Source organism: Hevea brasiliensis, chromosome 13 (assembly GCF_030052815.1).
Source record: "Hevea brasiliensis isolate MT/VB/25A 57/8 chromosome 13, ASM3005281v1, whole genome shotgun sequence".
In the NCBI taxonomy this organism is placed as follows: domain Eukaryota; kingdom Viridiplantae; phylum Streptophyta; class Magnoliopsida; order Malpighiales; family Euphorbiaceae; genus Hevea; species Hevea brasiliensis.
Window position 1 is genome coordinate 85,208,465 of NC_079505.1, and position 16,285 is coordinate 85,224,749.

Here is a 16,285-nt window from a genome sequence, read left to right on the forward strand (position 1 = left end):
TTTGAGAAGCATAACACTTAACACAATGTTAGTTTGATTTTAGTTGAGTTTTGGTATCATCAAAATCTATACTCCTTTGAGCTTGTGGGGTCAACAGAGACTGAGAACCTTTTTTTTTTAATATTTTTTATTATTTATTTTTTAAAAATTTTATTGTTAAATATATTGAAAATTCCTTTAAAATACGCTGTAATTCTAACTAAAATTAAAAAAAAAATTGTGTATTATGGAAAAAGGTAGATATGAAAACGGTCACCGCTGAGCCAGTTGTCAACATCAGAATTCCACCATATATACCCATACCACACCTGGTCAGTAGTCACAAGCCAACTTTGATATCAATAATTAATCCCTTCACGTTAAACTAATTCAAAATATGCATCTCATCTCCTTTCATTTTACTCTTTTCTTTCTTATCTTCATAATTGGAGTTTCTGTTGCTGCCACTGCTGGTGACAAGAAATTGGTCTCTCCTGAAATGCCTACCGGACCTAATAATGGCCAAGGCGGCGGCTCTTCTGGGGTTACTGGTTCCGGCCATGGCCCCAACTGGGACTACACTTGGGGCTGGGGGTCGAGTCCCGGCAGCGGATGGGGTTATGGTTCCGGTTCAGGCCGGTCAGCAAATGGATTTGGCAGGGGTTTTGGGTTTGGGTTTGGGTCTGGAAGTGGGTCAGGATCGGGATCGGGATATGGTTATGGGTCTGGAAGTGGTGGTGCACGCGGCGGTGGGTATGGGGCTGGAATTGGGTCAGGTAACTCTGGTGGTGGCGGCGCTGGTGGAGGAAGCGGGGGGGCAGGTGGCAGTTACTCGCCGGTTGATTCCAGGGGGAAAAACAACCATGGTTGATACAGAAAGCATGAAGTTCGATTCTATCGATACAGTGTGCATGGTGTGCAAGTGTGAGCTTGAAATATTAAGCTCAGAATTATATATAGCTTATATAGTTTGAGTTTGGGTTGTATCATCATCATTTATGTTTTCTTAGTGGCTTAACTACGTTTGCTTCTCTACTATGAAAAGGTTTCCCTATGCTATTCTCTTACTTCCATCCTCCACTCAATCTCATGAGCATCTATAAAGTTTATTGACTACTGTTTCTTATCTCCAGCCATATGCTAAGAATTACTTTGCTATTATCGTGAAGAAGCCAACTGATAGAGGATCTTGAAGACTTTGATTTTCAAGTGCAAGTATCTAGTAGAAATGACAATTTCAAGTACGACTGTTGTGGCTAATCATTTTAACGAAAAGACAGCCATATGAAACCTCAATATTACAATACATGTATAACGATAGTTTCTAAGAGATTGATGAAGAAAATTGAAAACGACAGTACGCTAAATCACAAAACGCAGTTGGTATGGCTATGGGGCTGGGGGCCTCTGCTCTGCCATTTGGTTGTGCTACATAGAACTCCTGCTCCTGCACTACAAACAATTGACTTTCTCAGAGTCACGCGACGCAAGTACAATCATGATAACCCTTGAATGATAAAAAAAACAATCATATATTCAAATAATAATAGTTATAAAATTTATTATTTTAAACGTGCGTGGTAATAGCGTTGTTTCCAACCATATTGGCATTATGATTTTGAGAGATTTTTTTTTTCCATACTTTGCAGCAACAATTATATTTAGTCTTGCTTCAAAAATTAATTTCTTTTTGCATGCTCCAAACTGTTAAAACAAAACATAAAAAAGTAAGTTTCAATGTCATAGCTATATACATTTATAAAGGGCAGGTATAAAAAAAGAAGAGACTATAGCCTAGAGACCAGAAGCCCAAAAGCTATAACCATTTCAACGTTCAGGTGCTCGTGAGTCCAGGAGAGGAGGTCCCTTTGGTTCACTCTGAAACGTCATGTGGCATTTGATTGAACAGCTAGTCTAAACCTAAGTTGGGCTCGGGTCAAGCATCTCTAGTTTTCCAGCCCAACCATAGTCGAATGATGTTTTTCCAGGCCACCTTAATTCTAATTGCCCAATGGCTGGTGTAGTGTATTTCTGTTTACAATGGTGAAAGAAATTATTATAACGGAAATTGTTTATATTGATCAGGCAATTAGAGTTTGAATCTAAGCCAATTAATATAAAATAACTTCTTTTCCCTAAAGTCATGGAAAATAAAATAATTTTTTTAATTAATTTGGGTTGAATTGTTAAAATTAGTATCACTGTAAAAGATGAAAGGTAAAAAAAAAATAATAATAAATCAATAAAATTAGCCTTAATTTTATTAAGATTTATGGGAAAGTCAACCCTCTGATCACAAGGGTTCATAGCAAGACATAAATCATTCCGAGCATCAAGGGGCAATTGTCAAATGTGTAGAGAAGCATTGCATGGATTTATGTTTGCTTGGATTTTTCTACTTATGATGTCTCTTCATCAATAATAGTTCGTGATGATTACATCATGTTAGCAGATTGCTGTAATGACAAAATACACTCCGTACTTAAACCTGATCTGTAAAAATTATGAAAAACAAGAAAGAGACAGAGAGAGAAAGAGAGAGAAGGGGATGAGGAGGGATTCAATTGCTGACTAAAGATTGAATCACAAAGAGGGTGACAATGTGTCAAAAGCACACACTGCCAGGTTCAAATCATGGAAAGCCAAATGAGAGTTTTGACCATATGTCAAAGCCACATTTCATGTGGAAAAAATCCCCAATCCCACATGAGCAGCAACCTACAAGTTGCTAAAAATCTACCCTTTTTTCTTTTTTTTTCAAATAGACAGAATCACTGATCCAACTTTTTTTATTTTTTTGGTTATCCTAAAAAAGGCCTAAACAGCAAGTTGCTTTTGATGGGTGGATTCATCTTCATTGAAACAGCAATGGAGTTTTAGGGGCCTTGCCATATTTAGAGGATTGTCTACTAATTGAATAGGAGATTGCATCATCAACTCTTTTTGGAGGTATGTGCAGTAAGTGTGGAAGGTCGTGGGTGTGACATTTAATTGGAACCCTAAACCAAACAAGAAATCCACTTCAAGAAGATTCATCTCTGCTGTGCTGATCCCTCCAACTTTGGCATAGTAAGCATTGTTGTAATGTCTGAAAAGGCCAAAAACCAGAAAATCCATTAGCCAATAGCCATTGACTTAAGATTGCTAAAACCATGTTTATGTGAATTCATGGCCACATGCACATTTATGAGAAAAAAACTACACTCTGAGATGAAAATGAAAAGAAATAGCAGACAAATCACTAAAAGCAAAGTGGCTGCACCCTGTGGCAGTCAATAAACACAGCCAAGTAGGGTAAGGTGTAGGGTCTTTCTTTTTGATGCCCCAAATAAAAGGAGGATAGCTAGCCAGTGATTTTTTTTAAAGAAAATGCATGAGCTTGATTGAGCTGTCACCGACTCTATCTCTCTATAATGATAATGACACATGCTTTCAATATGCTCCAGATTGATGGAACTTACAGGCATGCCTATATGGACAGAGAAAATAACACCACAAACTTAGGTGTGGTTTTCACATGGTTGTCTTCTTTTCCTTGGCAATTCCTAATTCAAACCTCTATACATTAGCTGCTGAGTTTGTGCACTACTACATAACTAAGATGATTTTACCAAATTGGCCTTATGCTCTGTTACTGTTGGGCCCAGAATTCCAGATCATAACTATCTCTGGAAATAAAGTAAATTCCTACAAGAAGAACGATTAAAACTAATAAATCACACACATAGGAAACAAAATCAGCATTTATTAAGCAAGATTCAAGAATGTTTTGTATTAATTAGGGGTAGATCCTGGTTTAACCAAAACTACTGACACAATTTACTTGTCATGCAGGAAGAAATAGAGAGATCATCGAACTTTAATCCACAGGGAAAACCCAGAATGATAAAGTTTTCAAGAAAACTTACATGTCATCCAAGAACTTGACAGAGACTAAGACGCTGGTGATAAGCAGCCTATGAACATTGAAAGAGTTGATAGGAATAGAAGGCTGTCTCTGGGCAAAGCGATCAAGATACACAAAGGCAACTACGAAGCAGGAGGGACTACAATTGGCGTACTTGAAGATTCTTTCCAGATAGCTTTGAATGGATATGTTAGGCCTGGTAAGGCCATGGAAGACCGAGATCCTCTGTGGGTATAACTGGCGGGTAAGATCGTTTGATTCCGCTACTCGTTGAAGGAGAGAGGAGAGGAATGTAATGATCTTAGGCATCACTACTGTGGCCTCCAAATCCGCCATTGTTGATTAATTTTAGATTTTTTTTGGCCGTTTTAGCAGAACTTTAGCTGTGTTTTATGAAAACACAGCCGGGTTATCGTGCTTTGTGGCGTGTGTAGCGTGTGAGGATGGACTTTGGTTCCTATTCTTGCGTCTTATATGAAAGGGAATGGTCATTAATATTTAATTTACAGGTATCTCCCAATCTTTTTAAATAATGACCCATATGGGAATGGAACTGGAAGTGGGCATTTTTTATTTTATTTTTCTTTTTGCATCAAAAAATGATAGATAGAAAAGTTGCAACAGATTGAATTCAACAACTGATGACATGAAAGGTGAGACTTTAATTAGTATAATAATAATGGCAATTTGGGGTTTATTGACGCATGTCTGACCTGCTAATGAATAATGAAATGCCTGGATATATAATTATGGTTTTTTTTTTTTTTACAAGTATTTGGTTATTAATTCACTTTTTCCTATTTTCTACCATCAACTAGGTAAATATTAGTAAAACATAATATATATATATATATATATAATTATCATAGAAATTCCTTCAAAATTATTTGTATTTTTTTGCTTTGTCCTTTTTGGTGGGTGGAGCTTGGCAGGAACAGCATCATAGTGACGGTTATGTCCCCACAGGTCACATTGTGTTTCTCATAACACTAGAGGTGCCATGGAATTTCAAATTTGAGAGGGAAATGGATTATCCTCCTTTAATTTCATACTAATACGTCTAATTAAAGTTGGATTATCTCCAAGAGATAGGATTTAAATACATAATAAATTACCCAAAAGTTGAAGTTGGAGTGAGTGGGATGATGCCTTCTCTTCTAAAAGAAGAAAAGTTAGTGGTATATGGGATAATGAAATAGTATAGGATGTGACATAACAAAGCAACCCAGGGTCCTAGAATAGAATAGACAAGTTGTGTGACCACCTTAGTACTGATCTCAAGTGCCTCTTTAGCATTAGTAAACAGAGTCTGCAGATGTTTTTCGGCCTGGAATCAACATGGATTGTATATTACCCACATCAAGATCCTAATTATTAACAATTCTATGCCATTCTAGTACAAAATGTATTCATAGCCTAACCTTCTAGTAAGATCAATAATTATCGAGTAATTAGATGGTTAATTAATCGAAAATCACATGCATATTATGGCTAGGAGATGGACACTGCATAGGAGATTTGAGTTGTTATTATGCTAATAATTATGACAATGTCTGTATTAAAAATGGAAAATGGTCCCAACAAACGTCTAGATCTGATATAGATCCATCTCAATTCATGCCTAATTATTTCTTTTTTTTTTTTCCCACTAGAGAAGTAAAGGTGAAGCCATAGGTTGACAGGAACCAAAATTCCTTTGAAGCTTCAAGATTTGGTTGGCTTTACTTGCATTGGGCATAAAGAAGGGCAATCATCAGAATTATGCCAGCTTTCACCGCTAATAGCTAGATGTGCTCACAAGGACATCCGTGTGCTTATTATAATTTCTCCCATTGTACTTTTTTGGGCTTGTTCCTTCTGAAAATTGCATTCCAAGTAACCTTTCAAACTTCAACAAAACCATTTTGTTCACTACCTCCAAAAGGAAATTAATCTCTACACAAAATCCAGTCCAATTAGTCTATTGCAAAACTGAGCTTTTTATACAAATTTGGGATGTCTATTGGTCATTTTCGATCCGAATCATTTAGAGGATATGATGAGCATGCAGAATGCAGATACCAACTTGTATTTGTTTCCACTACCACTACCCTCAAATAGGATAATTAGCCAACCAGTTGCTGCAAATTCGTTTGCATCAAAACGGCAAGAATATCCAAGTAATTTACTTAGCATTTTTCAATCCAACGGTTTAATTAAATCTCCCTATAATTATGCCATCCGCCAGGATTAATGGTTTGGAAAACTTATTTAGTTGGTTTATGTTAGGATTAAATTGATTAACCACCACACCAATGATTGCTGCGTTTTCTTGTAGACCAGGCAAACCATATAGCTAGAAGCAACATGATCATATACCCGATAATTTATTTTTTATTCCAAAGGGCAAATATGGAGGAAAAACAAAGCACATAATCATGAGTATGAGTAAATAAATGAAATGCACTAAAAATTGAAAAGAAAAAGGAGAAGCCGCTTAACATGGTGGCAAGGCAACCCAGGGTTTCATGCTCCGGCTTGTCCGTGCCGGCGAGATATGTTTAAAGAACATGTGACAGATCGTATGCTCCTAATTCCTATTGCCTTGCTTTGGAGGATCTTGTCTTGGTGTGGCAGATAGTTTTATTTAATTACTATTATTGTTACAAGACTTTGAACTTTGGGGGGCAACAAGCATATTGGATAGTTTTATTTTATTACTATTATTGTTACAAGACTTTGGGGGGCAACAAGCATATCGGCTCATGCTAAGGTTTTAAGTAAATTTCAAAAAGTTGAACCGTCTTGTTGTTCATAACATTGTTTTTTTTTCGTTTCGATCAACGTAGTGAATAACGTTTGCAGAGTATACGACATACGAGTTACCACTTACGACTGTTGGGCCAAGATTGGATCCTTGAAGCAGGCCCATCCATCAATGGGCCAGTGTGTAAATTTGTCTACTTGTTCTTTCTCTCAGCTTGGCTGCTTGCTGATTGCTTTCTGGTCATTGGTCCGCAGACTGCACTACTGCCCCTGTGACCCCGTCTGATCACAGCAAAACCGAAAGATTGAGGTCGAAGAAAAAGCGAAAGATGGAGCAGACTTTCATCATGATCAAACCTGATGGCGTCCAGAGAGGCTTGGTCTCTTTTCTTACTCTTACATATACGTATTATTTGTTGTTAGGGTTATTGATTTTAGTTTTCTAGATCATTAGCATGCCCAAATACTTGATTATCAAATGAAAACCTCGGAAGATTTTCAACTTGTTGGGCTTTCCAGATTCTAGTGGTTATATTGACAGGCTAGCTCTGTAGTAATATGAAAATGGTCTACTATGGTTACTTGCTTGATTGCTTCAGTATTATCGTTTTAATCTCGAGGAATGAAGGATAATGGAATTTCCTTGACAATAATCTTATTTTCAGCTGTCGAACTTTGTGTAAAATTACATGATCGGTACTTGGAGAATCTTACAACTGGTTTTATAGAAAAAAGTGATTATTTTCTGCAATGGTAAATTGTGAAATTTAGTTGAGGGTATATTGTTTTAAGGTGGATTTAGAATATATCATTAATTTTTTTTACTAAACAAATGGAAGTAGGCAGTGGACTTTTTATATCTGATGGTCAAGTGTAAATTCTTAGGTAGGTGAGATCATTAGCAGGTTTGAGAAGAAAGGTTTCTCCTTGAAAGGTAATGATTCAAATTTGATGTACAGTCTTATTTGTTTTAGTGCTTTGATTTTTTTTGTTTTCAACGTGTCAAGTGTGTTGTTAAAATGCAGGGTTGAAGCTTATGAGTGTGGAACGTCCCTTTGCTGAGAAGCATTATGAGGACCTGTCATCAAAGCCTTTCTTTGAAGGCCTAGTTGATTATATTATTTCTGGTCCTGTTGCTGCTATGGTATGGGAAGGTAAAAATGTTGTTGCAACTGGTCGGAAGATCATTGGTGCCACTAAACCTTCAGAGTCGGATCCCGGCACCATCCGTGGTGATTTTGCAGTTGAAGTTGGAAGGTACTTCATTCAGAATTGATTTGCAGCTGTTTGGCATATTGGTTTTATTCCTTTTTGTGCTTTTCATGTTCATTTTGTTTCATTTTTATCAAGAATTGAGTTTAGGATTTCAATTTTCAAATGCGGTCATCGTGCTTCTCTTTCAAAACTGTAATTTAGCATCCAATGGTATCTCTTTCCATGATATATGGATGAGAACAGTTGGTGTTCATAAATTTGAGTCAAACTCTGATCATTCAAGGCCAAGGAGATGAAATTTTCTTTTAGTTTCCTCTGATTGCAAAGCGAAAAGATTTCTTGGATCAAGTTTTTTTTTTTTTTTTTTTTTTTTTTTTTTTTTTTTTTTTTTTGTGGCTTGTTAATGCTTAAATTGTTACATGGCTTCTATGTTTTTACATTTGTACTTGATAATCTTGCAGGAATGTCATTCATGGAAGCGATTCAGTTGAGAATGCTAAGAAAGAGATTGCACTGTGGTTCCCTGATGGCACAGTGAACTGGCAGAGCAGCCTTCATTCCTGGATCTACGAGTGAAATTTTCCCATTGGTGGGTTGCTATGCTATGAAAACAATAAGAGTCATCCTGGTTATTTCTTTTTTCTGTGGGCAACTATGGTTTCCAACAACCAGTGCATACATTCTAGTCAAACGAGGAAGCTTGGTTTTGCTTCCTCTAATATCCCTAGAACATTTCCTCTGATGTGTGTAACTGCTATGAACTGAGAAATCTTGGCATATGCATGAGTAATACTAAGAAAATTAGCTTTATATATAATAGAGCTGGTATCAAAATTGGTAAATGATAAGGTCTTTGAATTGAACTGTTTGGAAAAAGATCACTAACAGTCCGAGGACCTACTGATGGTAATCAATCATGGGCACTTGTTGCCTCATTTCTGTGCTAGTAGGAAAAAATAAGAGATGCTTCATATCGTGGAAAGTTAAAAAGCCTTCGGTTGCCTGTTATGGCCTACACAAGAAAAGGATTGGCTCTTAAAACGGCCGGATGAAAGATCGTTTGCTGCTTGTAATTGTTGACTGCTCCTAGGTACATTCTCAGGTTACCTCCCCGATCTGTTCCAGTGGCCTGTCAAGCATTTCAATCGATCCACATTTGAAGTTTACAAGGAATTCTTGTAAGGATGAAGGACTAATTACCTATTAAGTAATGATTGATCTTAACTTGAGTAAACTCATATCACTTTTCACGAACTCATGCCTCCGACTTATTCACCTCCACCCGATCAACTTAGTTTAGTGATATCAGCATTTCAGATATGACAAAAACGCGAGTGTCTTGTACAGCCAAAATGCATCTCCCATTGAAAGGCTACATACGTCCTAGGTTTCAAGATGAAAAAATGAAAAAGAAATTGCTCATCTTTAAGCATGCTTCCAATTAGATCAGATTAGAAGACCCAGTTTCGTAGATAACAAACTTCATTAACAATATAAAACTTTATTTCTTATTTACCAACTAATTTGCCCAGGCTGAAAGCTTTACACAAATAGTAAAATGCACACACCTTACATACATAAAACTATTAGGGATCCATGTCCTGTTAACTAGACACACAGAACATGCTCACCCCAGCCAAGTATACTAAAGCTTAGGGCATATCAAAATAAATAATTAGTCTCCAGTGTTTCCAATTTTGGGAGGAGGCAGTTTAGCCATAGCATCTAATTGGATCATTGCAGCTTTTCTCAGCAGATTGCTTAAATCCAAAACGACCACCTTTGGCAAGGTATTGTTGGTGGTATTCTTCAGCTCGATAAAACTTCTTGGCAGGTAAAATCTCAGTGACTATCTTTCGGTTCAAGAGCTTCTGCTGTTGTTCCAAAGTCTCTCGAGCTGCCTTTTCCTGATCTTGGGTGTAATAGTATATTCCGGATCTATATTGTGTTCCCACATCATTTCCCTGCCCAGTGAGGATTTTTCACGATATTAGAAAGCAAATTATGATCAGGCCACAAGACAAATAAACTGTCATATGGTACCATGAATCCATGATTGTGCACATATACATAGCATCAGTTTTGTAGACTTGGTAATACTATAATAATGTATCACTGAAATAAGAGCAAAGGAGGGCATCCCATGGCTACAGATTCAGATACATATATGACAGATGCTGTCACATTTTCCAACCAAGCCAAGTGATTATTCTTATTAATCCCCAAAGAACTGAAACCTGTTCCTCAAAGTCAAAGATGGATCCTATGACATCATGTAACCACTAAAGTTCATCTTGGCAACCAAACCTCAAATTCTCATCATATCCTTCTTAGGTTGCATTTAATCCAAATGAATTACCATAATCACCACTTGTATAAAAAAGGGTACCAAAAAATCCTCAACATGGATTAAATTTTGAGGTGCCTTCCAACCAACCATGTTTATAATTTGGAACAAACCAACCCAGCCAGAAAGCCACAATGTAGGTCGTTCCAAAGTAACTAAAAAAAATGAGGAAAAGGAGTTACGTATGAACCTAAGTTTCTATCTAGATGTCTTCACAAGTCAATTTGCATATGAAATATACAGAGCTAAAAAGAAATCATAATTACTCGAGGAAAATGGAGAATTCAGAGAAGTGAAGCAACAAGAGAGTGTTGATGTTGTGGCTCATATTTAGAGAATGGTGTATATTAAAAGCTCCAAGTAAAAGTGGGGGACCCATCCTTGCAAAACTCCCCAGTGAAGAATGTCCAACATTTAGTATGGCCCAAGGCCTATCAGTAGACAAGTGGGAGGATGCAGTTATTAGCCTAAGGCAGTTCTAATTATGGGGTGGTTTATTTTTGTAATTATAATTTTTCCTGTTCTCAGTTGTAAAAGAAAAAAACCTTTTTTTTTTTCCATTATGAACATGCACTTAGTGGGGAAATGTATTTCTTGAAATGGTAGTGGAGAAGCGTATTTCTTGAAATGGCTTCAGCTAAAGTAAAATGTCCACCTGATAACCATCAATTCCTTAATGGGCGACAAGTCTCAAACGTGCATAAAACTCACAACAACCTCATCTTTACGATATATTAAGACTCTCCAGCTTAAATAATGTAGTAAATACATAACAACTAGACCACCTGAACTCAACTGGACTTGCCAACTGGAGTTCTTTGTGGGAGACATTTGTATAGGACTTGCTTGGGTGTGAAGCAGTTGTGGATTCTATTCCGAGGCCAGCAACTCTTTTATGGATAAGCAGGATTGTTGTCTATTGATTTGACTTGGAAGGAGATATAGGGAGGGTTTTCCTTACTTGTGTAACCTGGTCCTACTGTCTTCCATGGACCAAAAAATATGAGCTCTATGTAACCACAATTCTGATCAACTATGCGTTGCAAACAAGACAAATTAAAATTTGGAATTATTGAGCATTGAGCAACCCTGTAACCATGCTGATAGTTGACAACAAGCCTAAACACACCAGCAATGCTCCAGTTTTGGCAGGCTAATACCTCCCATGTAGGTTATCCTATGGAATTTGTAAGTAAGATTCGATATTTAGCAACAAACTGACAAACAATAAGAAATAAAGTGATTTAAAAGCCAGAGAAAATTCAAACATCCTTTGGCCAGAAGTTGAATCAAGATACTTGAATGAAAGACAAAAACTAGAAATTAAAAAACACATCCTGTGATCAGTCGAACAAAGAAACATCCACTTAACTACTTAAACCCTAAGAATCACTACCGTGATCATAAATACCATCAACCCAAACATCGAAATTGAACCGCAGCACAATTTTTTATTTTTCAAAAAAAAAAAAAACTACAAGGAAACAAATAAAACGCATAATGAATAAACCACCAAAAGTATTAATCGAGCTATCGAAATTAAACAAATGTTTAAGGAGCTAACCGAAACCCAGAAGAAAATAGTCCAATTTAAGGTTACCCAAAAAAAAAACCTCAATAAGTATCCGCATCATATCAACAATTAAAAACCTAAACTTCAGTAAAAAGAAATCACAAGGATCATTTTATAGCAATAATCCGACAAAAAAAGGAAAGAAATTGGCAGAAACTAACCTGGCGATTCATGGTAGTAGGATCATGCCTAGCCCAGAAAACATTGAGAAGAGTCTCATAGCTACACTCTTTAGGATCATACTGCACTCTGACCACCTCATTATGGTTGGTAGTCCCGGTACATACATCCTCATAAGTGGGATTATGCAAGAGGCCCTGACTGTAACCCACCTCGGTCTTGGTGACGCCTGGAACTCTCTGGAAGGCCAATTCAACCCCCCAGAAACAGCCAGCTCCAAACTGCACGAACTGCTGACCAGCGGCTGGCAGGTCGTCGTCCGAGCTCTGAGGGATTGTTGGGTCGATGGTAGATGGGTCAGAGGACCTAGTGCCAAAACCGAGTTTGTTGAGGATATTCATTGGGGCCCGGTAATAGGAGATAGGCCTGGAGTTCTGAGGGGAAGTAATAGGTTTAGAAGAAGAAAATTGAAGCTTTTTGGAGAGACATATGAAGGGTTTGGAAAGAGAGGAGGAGACGAGGAGGAGGAGCCGCGAGCTGGCGGTGGTGGAGGAGGTTGCTAGATTGTGGATCATTTTCATTCTTTTGTGCCTGTTTTGCCTGTTTTTGTGACGTGTTCAGGTATTTTACTCTAGAATTTACATTTCATTTTTTCTGCACTCGGCTGTGCGAAATTCAGTCTCATAATTCCATTTTATTACTGAAAATATGAAAATTTATTAAAAAAATATATAAAGCCTTCAATTTGAGTAATAAATTTTAAAAATATAAATTTTATGGAAAAAAATATTTGTTTAATTGATTTTTTTTTCATTTTCATTATTTATTTTCTTAATTTAAGATGTTATTATTTTGTTTTGGGGAAGGTGGTGAAGCAGAAAAGGGCTACTTTTATTTTATTCATTTCGATGTGATGTGGAGAAATAATTCCATCTTCTATTAGTTCAGCCCATTAAAAATTGGGCTTTTGGGCTTTCGAACCAACAATTACTTGATTTCACCATTTTGTTTTATAAAAGAACCATGCTTTAGCTAAGGATAAGTAGACAGTAAAATTTTTTCCTTTTAAGGGTGCCTTTGGTTTGGTATGGGGTTAAAAAATTGAGTGTTAAGTGTTAATTTTATAAAATTTAAGAGTATAATTATTAAGAAAGATAAAAAATAATTAATAATATAATAATTAATGATGTTTGGTACAAGGTTAAAAATTTTAGCTCATATAAAAAAAAAATATATATATATATATATATATATATGAAGGGATGGCCATATGTTTTGATTGGTACAGTAAAAGAAAAATTTTATTAATTTACAGATTATATATACAGATTTCATTAGTTCATAACAAGTAAAGGTAATTTGAAAATATATACATATATATTTTTTTTACAACTCATAATATAATAAACAAGATAAAAATTCATATTTTTTACACCTAAAAAATTTATAGTCTTGTTCATGTGATTGAAAAAAAAAATCATACATTTTTCTTGTTGTAGGAGATGAAGAGTTTTTGGAGATGAAGGAACCAAAAAATAAAACAAGTTGAGAAGAAATAGGAAATAGATATATAAATAGTATGTTTAGTTTTTGTTAACCTACACACTCCAAGATTAACATTTAATTCCTAAAAAGAGATTAAATGTTAATGAAGTTAAAAATTAACTTATTCATTTTAAAGTATCTAAATAACATTAAAAATTATAAAATTAATTATTAATCCTCATTAATCCCGTACCAAACGCACCCTAAGCGTAAAACAATTTTCTCATTTGATTTTCATTGTTAAATCAATTTCATGAAAAGTAAGCTATTTTATTTAAAAAGATTTAATAAATTACATTTATATAATTAAGTATAATATATTTTATTAATTTTTCTTTTAGTTTATCAACTATTGATTTTTATAAAAGTCATATGTATATCAAATATATTTATATTATATTTTTAACAAAATAAGTTTCTAAAAAATGTATTGTATGAGAATTATATTTTTCAGAAAATAGATTATTTTGAATTAAACTAGACCTAATATATTAATATCTTATCATTATAATTTTTAGTTGATTTTTATTTAAAAAATTAATTAGTTATTAACATTTAAATCAGTGAACTATTAAATCCCTTTATTCAATTTTCTATAAATTTATCATTAAAAAAAAATAATTAGAAGTCTAAAATACATGCAAAAAAATTCTAAAAATGCCATCTATTAGCAAAGAAATTTTTTTTTTCCAAAAAAAAATTAATGAAACATTTTTCGAGCAAAATTCACTTTTAATTTTCTATATTTAAAAATAATTCATAAAAATCAAAAGAAAAATTATTAATGAAGGATAATTTTAAATTTTACATGCATTTTAGTCTAAGGCATATGATTATTTCTTTAATAATTGGTTAATTGAAAAGTGAATGAAATGACTAAATCGAACAAATCGTTATTCAGCCCTAATATTTATATTAAACGATTTATTTTCCTTTATTCCCTTTCATGAGTATCATTATATTTTGGACTTTTCAAAAAGAAAATAATGAAAATGGAATAAAATGAAATTAGCCGCCTGCTTTAAGAAGGTTGTGCAGTTCAATTTCGTTCTCAAGTCTAAAAGAGAATATAAAACTTAACCAAAAATTCCACAGGACAGCTTAGAGAATCATTTGATATTGAACGTGATTGTGATGATCTCTTCATGTAAATGGGTTTCAAATGGGACCGCACGCTTTCTCACTGGCATACTAGATTGAGGAAAGGGGCACGAAAAATGCAAGAGAAATCTGGAACCTTTTTCTAGCATTTGTAAGCTGCTTTCGGCTAATCACGTAATTAGATGTTCACATTGATTAAGCAAATTAATGGTAAATCAATGAATTGGAGAGCTTTAACTGTTGCAGGTCATATATATAAATGTGCTCTTAATGATTTTCATTAGTCATAATTATTTAGATAATAGATTTCATAATATCTATACTGAACATGTACATCCAACCAATCTTCAAATGCTAATTATATAAAATTATAGTAAAGATTTATTAAATTTTTATTGATTGGGTGTATATACCAGTTTGCATGCGAGCCGAGCATTAACCACTCCAACCTTTGAAGACAACCTGCTTAAACGAATAAAAAATTCTGACAGGATCCTGATTTTACATAAGATTTTGAATATAAGAAATGGGTCAATACAACAACCTTCATGTAAGAGACGGAAGGGAGTCCTCAAGTCTTCAATATCCGCAGGTGCTCAACCACAATATAGTGGCCATAAAACCAAAGGAGGCTTTTACAAGAGAATCCTTTCCACCTGCATAGACAATTCCTGAAGAAGTCGGAATCGGATTGTTGTTCTTAGAGGAAGGCTGAGTAAGAGCAGCCCCTGGTTGTGCTTGAGGAGCAGCAACTGGGGAATCTGTTTGATTTCCTTGTACATTTACCTCAAGTTTCATTCCTCCTAGGCAATACAACTTGTTGCCCGAAATAAAATACCATGGACCAGGTCTTGACAATGTAACTGTGGTGTTCCCATTTGTATATGTTTTTATAACATGGGTGGTGTTGCATCCGTCGAATGATTCTTTTGTCACCTCATTCACACTGTTTGATGGTGTGTATTGGAACACTACGTAAAAACCATGAAAAAATACAGCCATTATTGAACTTTCAAGAATCAAGTTGGAGAGATCACAACCACAATATACAGAATATAGATCAAGAAAATACTTACAGAGAACGTCTCCAACAACAAAATTCTTGCCCTGAGCCCATGTATCAAGATCAGTGCTTATGTCCCAACCGGAATTATCCCCCACAATGTAAGTTGTAGCAGCAGATGTTAACACAAAGCATAGAATGACAAGAAAGGAAACCAAAGCCAGTTTAGCCATGGATGGATATGTGAGGATATTTCAAACACGAGAGGGAGATGATGGGCGCAGCTACGATATATAAATGTGCGAAGGTTGATTAACATTAGATGACCTAACTTCAAGATTTGCGTGATTTCTGGTCTTTGTTTTTTAGGTTTTTCACATCTACACCTTCAACCAAAACTTTATGCTCAACATATCAGATCATTGGAGAGACTAGAAAGAGGCTAAAGTCATTGTTTAAGGAAGGGATTATTATGGGGCAGTGGTCGATCATGAGGGATGCATGCTCAATAGAGTCAAAACTTGAGGATTCGTTGAGTTGGTGAGGTGGGTGAGAGCAAATGGTCTCGTTGGTGCAAGAAGTTAAACCCCTTCCAACTCCAAATTCCTCATTTGACTTCAGCAATTTATACGTGCGTCATGTCCCGAATCAACTTGAATATTACATTTTTTTTAATAAAAGGTTATATTCATTTTTTATTGCTCAAACAAAGGGACATCTTGGATCTTTTCATTAATTTGTTTACGCAAT

General features: G+C 35.3%; 5 protein-coding genes across 5 annotated transcripts; 2 read left to right on the forward strand and 3 right to left on the reverse strand.

The window, feature by feature from the left end:
• Nucleotides 1–300: 300 nt before the first annotated feature.
• On the forward strand, nt 301–1,105 carry LOC110663201 (glycine-rich cell wall structural protein 2). Its single transcript, XM_021822447.2, has one exon. It carries the CDS (start codon nt 377–379, stop codon nt 848–850), a length of 474 nt encoding a protein of 157 aa, XP_021678139.2. The 5' UTR covers nt 301–376; the 3' UTR covers nt 851–1,105.
• Nucleotides 1,106–2,513: 1,408 nt separating this feature from the next.
• LOC110663202 (cyclin-U4-1) lies at nt 2,514–4,374 on the reverse strand. The gene is made up of 2 exons (XM_021822448.2): nt 3,888–4,374; nt 2,514–3,067 (listed from the first exon to the last, which is right to left on the reverse strand). The coding sequence occupies exons 1-2, from the start codon at nt 4,220–4,222 to the stop codon at nt 2,797–2,799; spliced, it is 606 nt and encodes a 201-aa protein (XP_021678140.2). The 5' UTR covers nt 4,223–4,374; the 3' UTR covers nt 2,514–2,796.
• A 2,472-nt stretch (nt 4,375–6,846) lies between these two features.
• LOC110663204 (nucleoside diphosphate kinase 1) lies at nt 6,847–8,663 on the forward strand. Its single transcript, XM_021822450.2, has 4 exons — nt 6,847–7,011; nt 7,517–7,565; nt 7,657–7,888; nt 8,308–8,663. Exons 1-4 carry the CDS (start codon nt 6,961–6,963, stop codon nt 8,420–8,422), a joined length of 447 nt encoding a protein of 148 aa, XP_021678142.2. The 5' UTR covers nt 6,847–6,960; the 3' UTR covers nt 8,423–8,663.
• A 664-nt stretch (nt 8,664–9,327) lies between these two features.
• On the reverse strand, nt 9,328–12,608 carry LOC110663203 (peptide methionine sulfoxide reductase A1). The gene is made up of 2 exons (XM_021822449.2): nt 11,928–12,608; nt 9,328–9,810 (listed from the first exon to the last, which is right to left on the reverse strand). Exons 1-2 carry the CDS (start codon nt 12,465–12,467, stop codon nt 9,559–9,561), a joined length of 792 nt encoding a protein of 263 aa, XP_021678141.2. The 5' UTR covers nt 12,468–12,608; the 3' UTR covers nt 9,328–9,558.
• A 2,268-nt stretch (nt 12,609–14,876) lies between these two features.
• LOC110663191 (mavicyanin-like) lies at nt 14,877–16,085 on the reverse strand. Its single transcript, XM_021822440.2, has 2 exons — nt 15,609–16,085; nt 14,877–15,503 (listed from the first exon to the last, which is right to left on the reverse strand). The coding sequence occupies exons 1-2, from the start codon at nt 15,766–15,768 to the stop codon at nt 15,112–15,114; spliced, it is 552 nt and encodes a 183-aa protein (XP_021678132.2). The 5' UTR covers nt 15,769–16,085; the 3' UTR covers nt 14,877–15,111.
• Nucleotides 16,086–16,285: the final 200 nt, after the last annotated feature.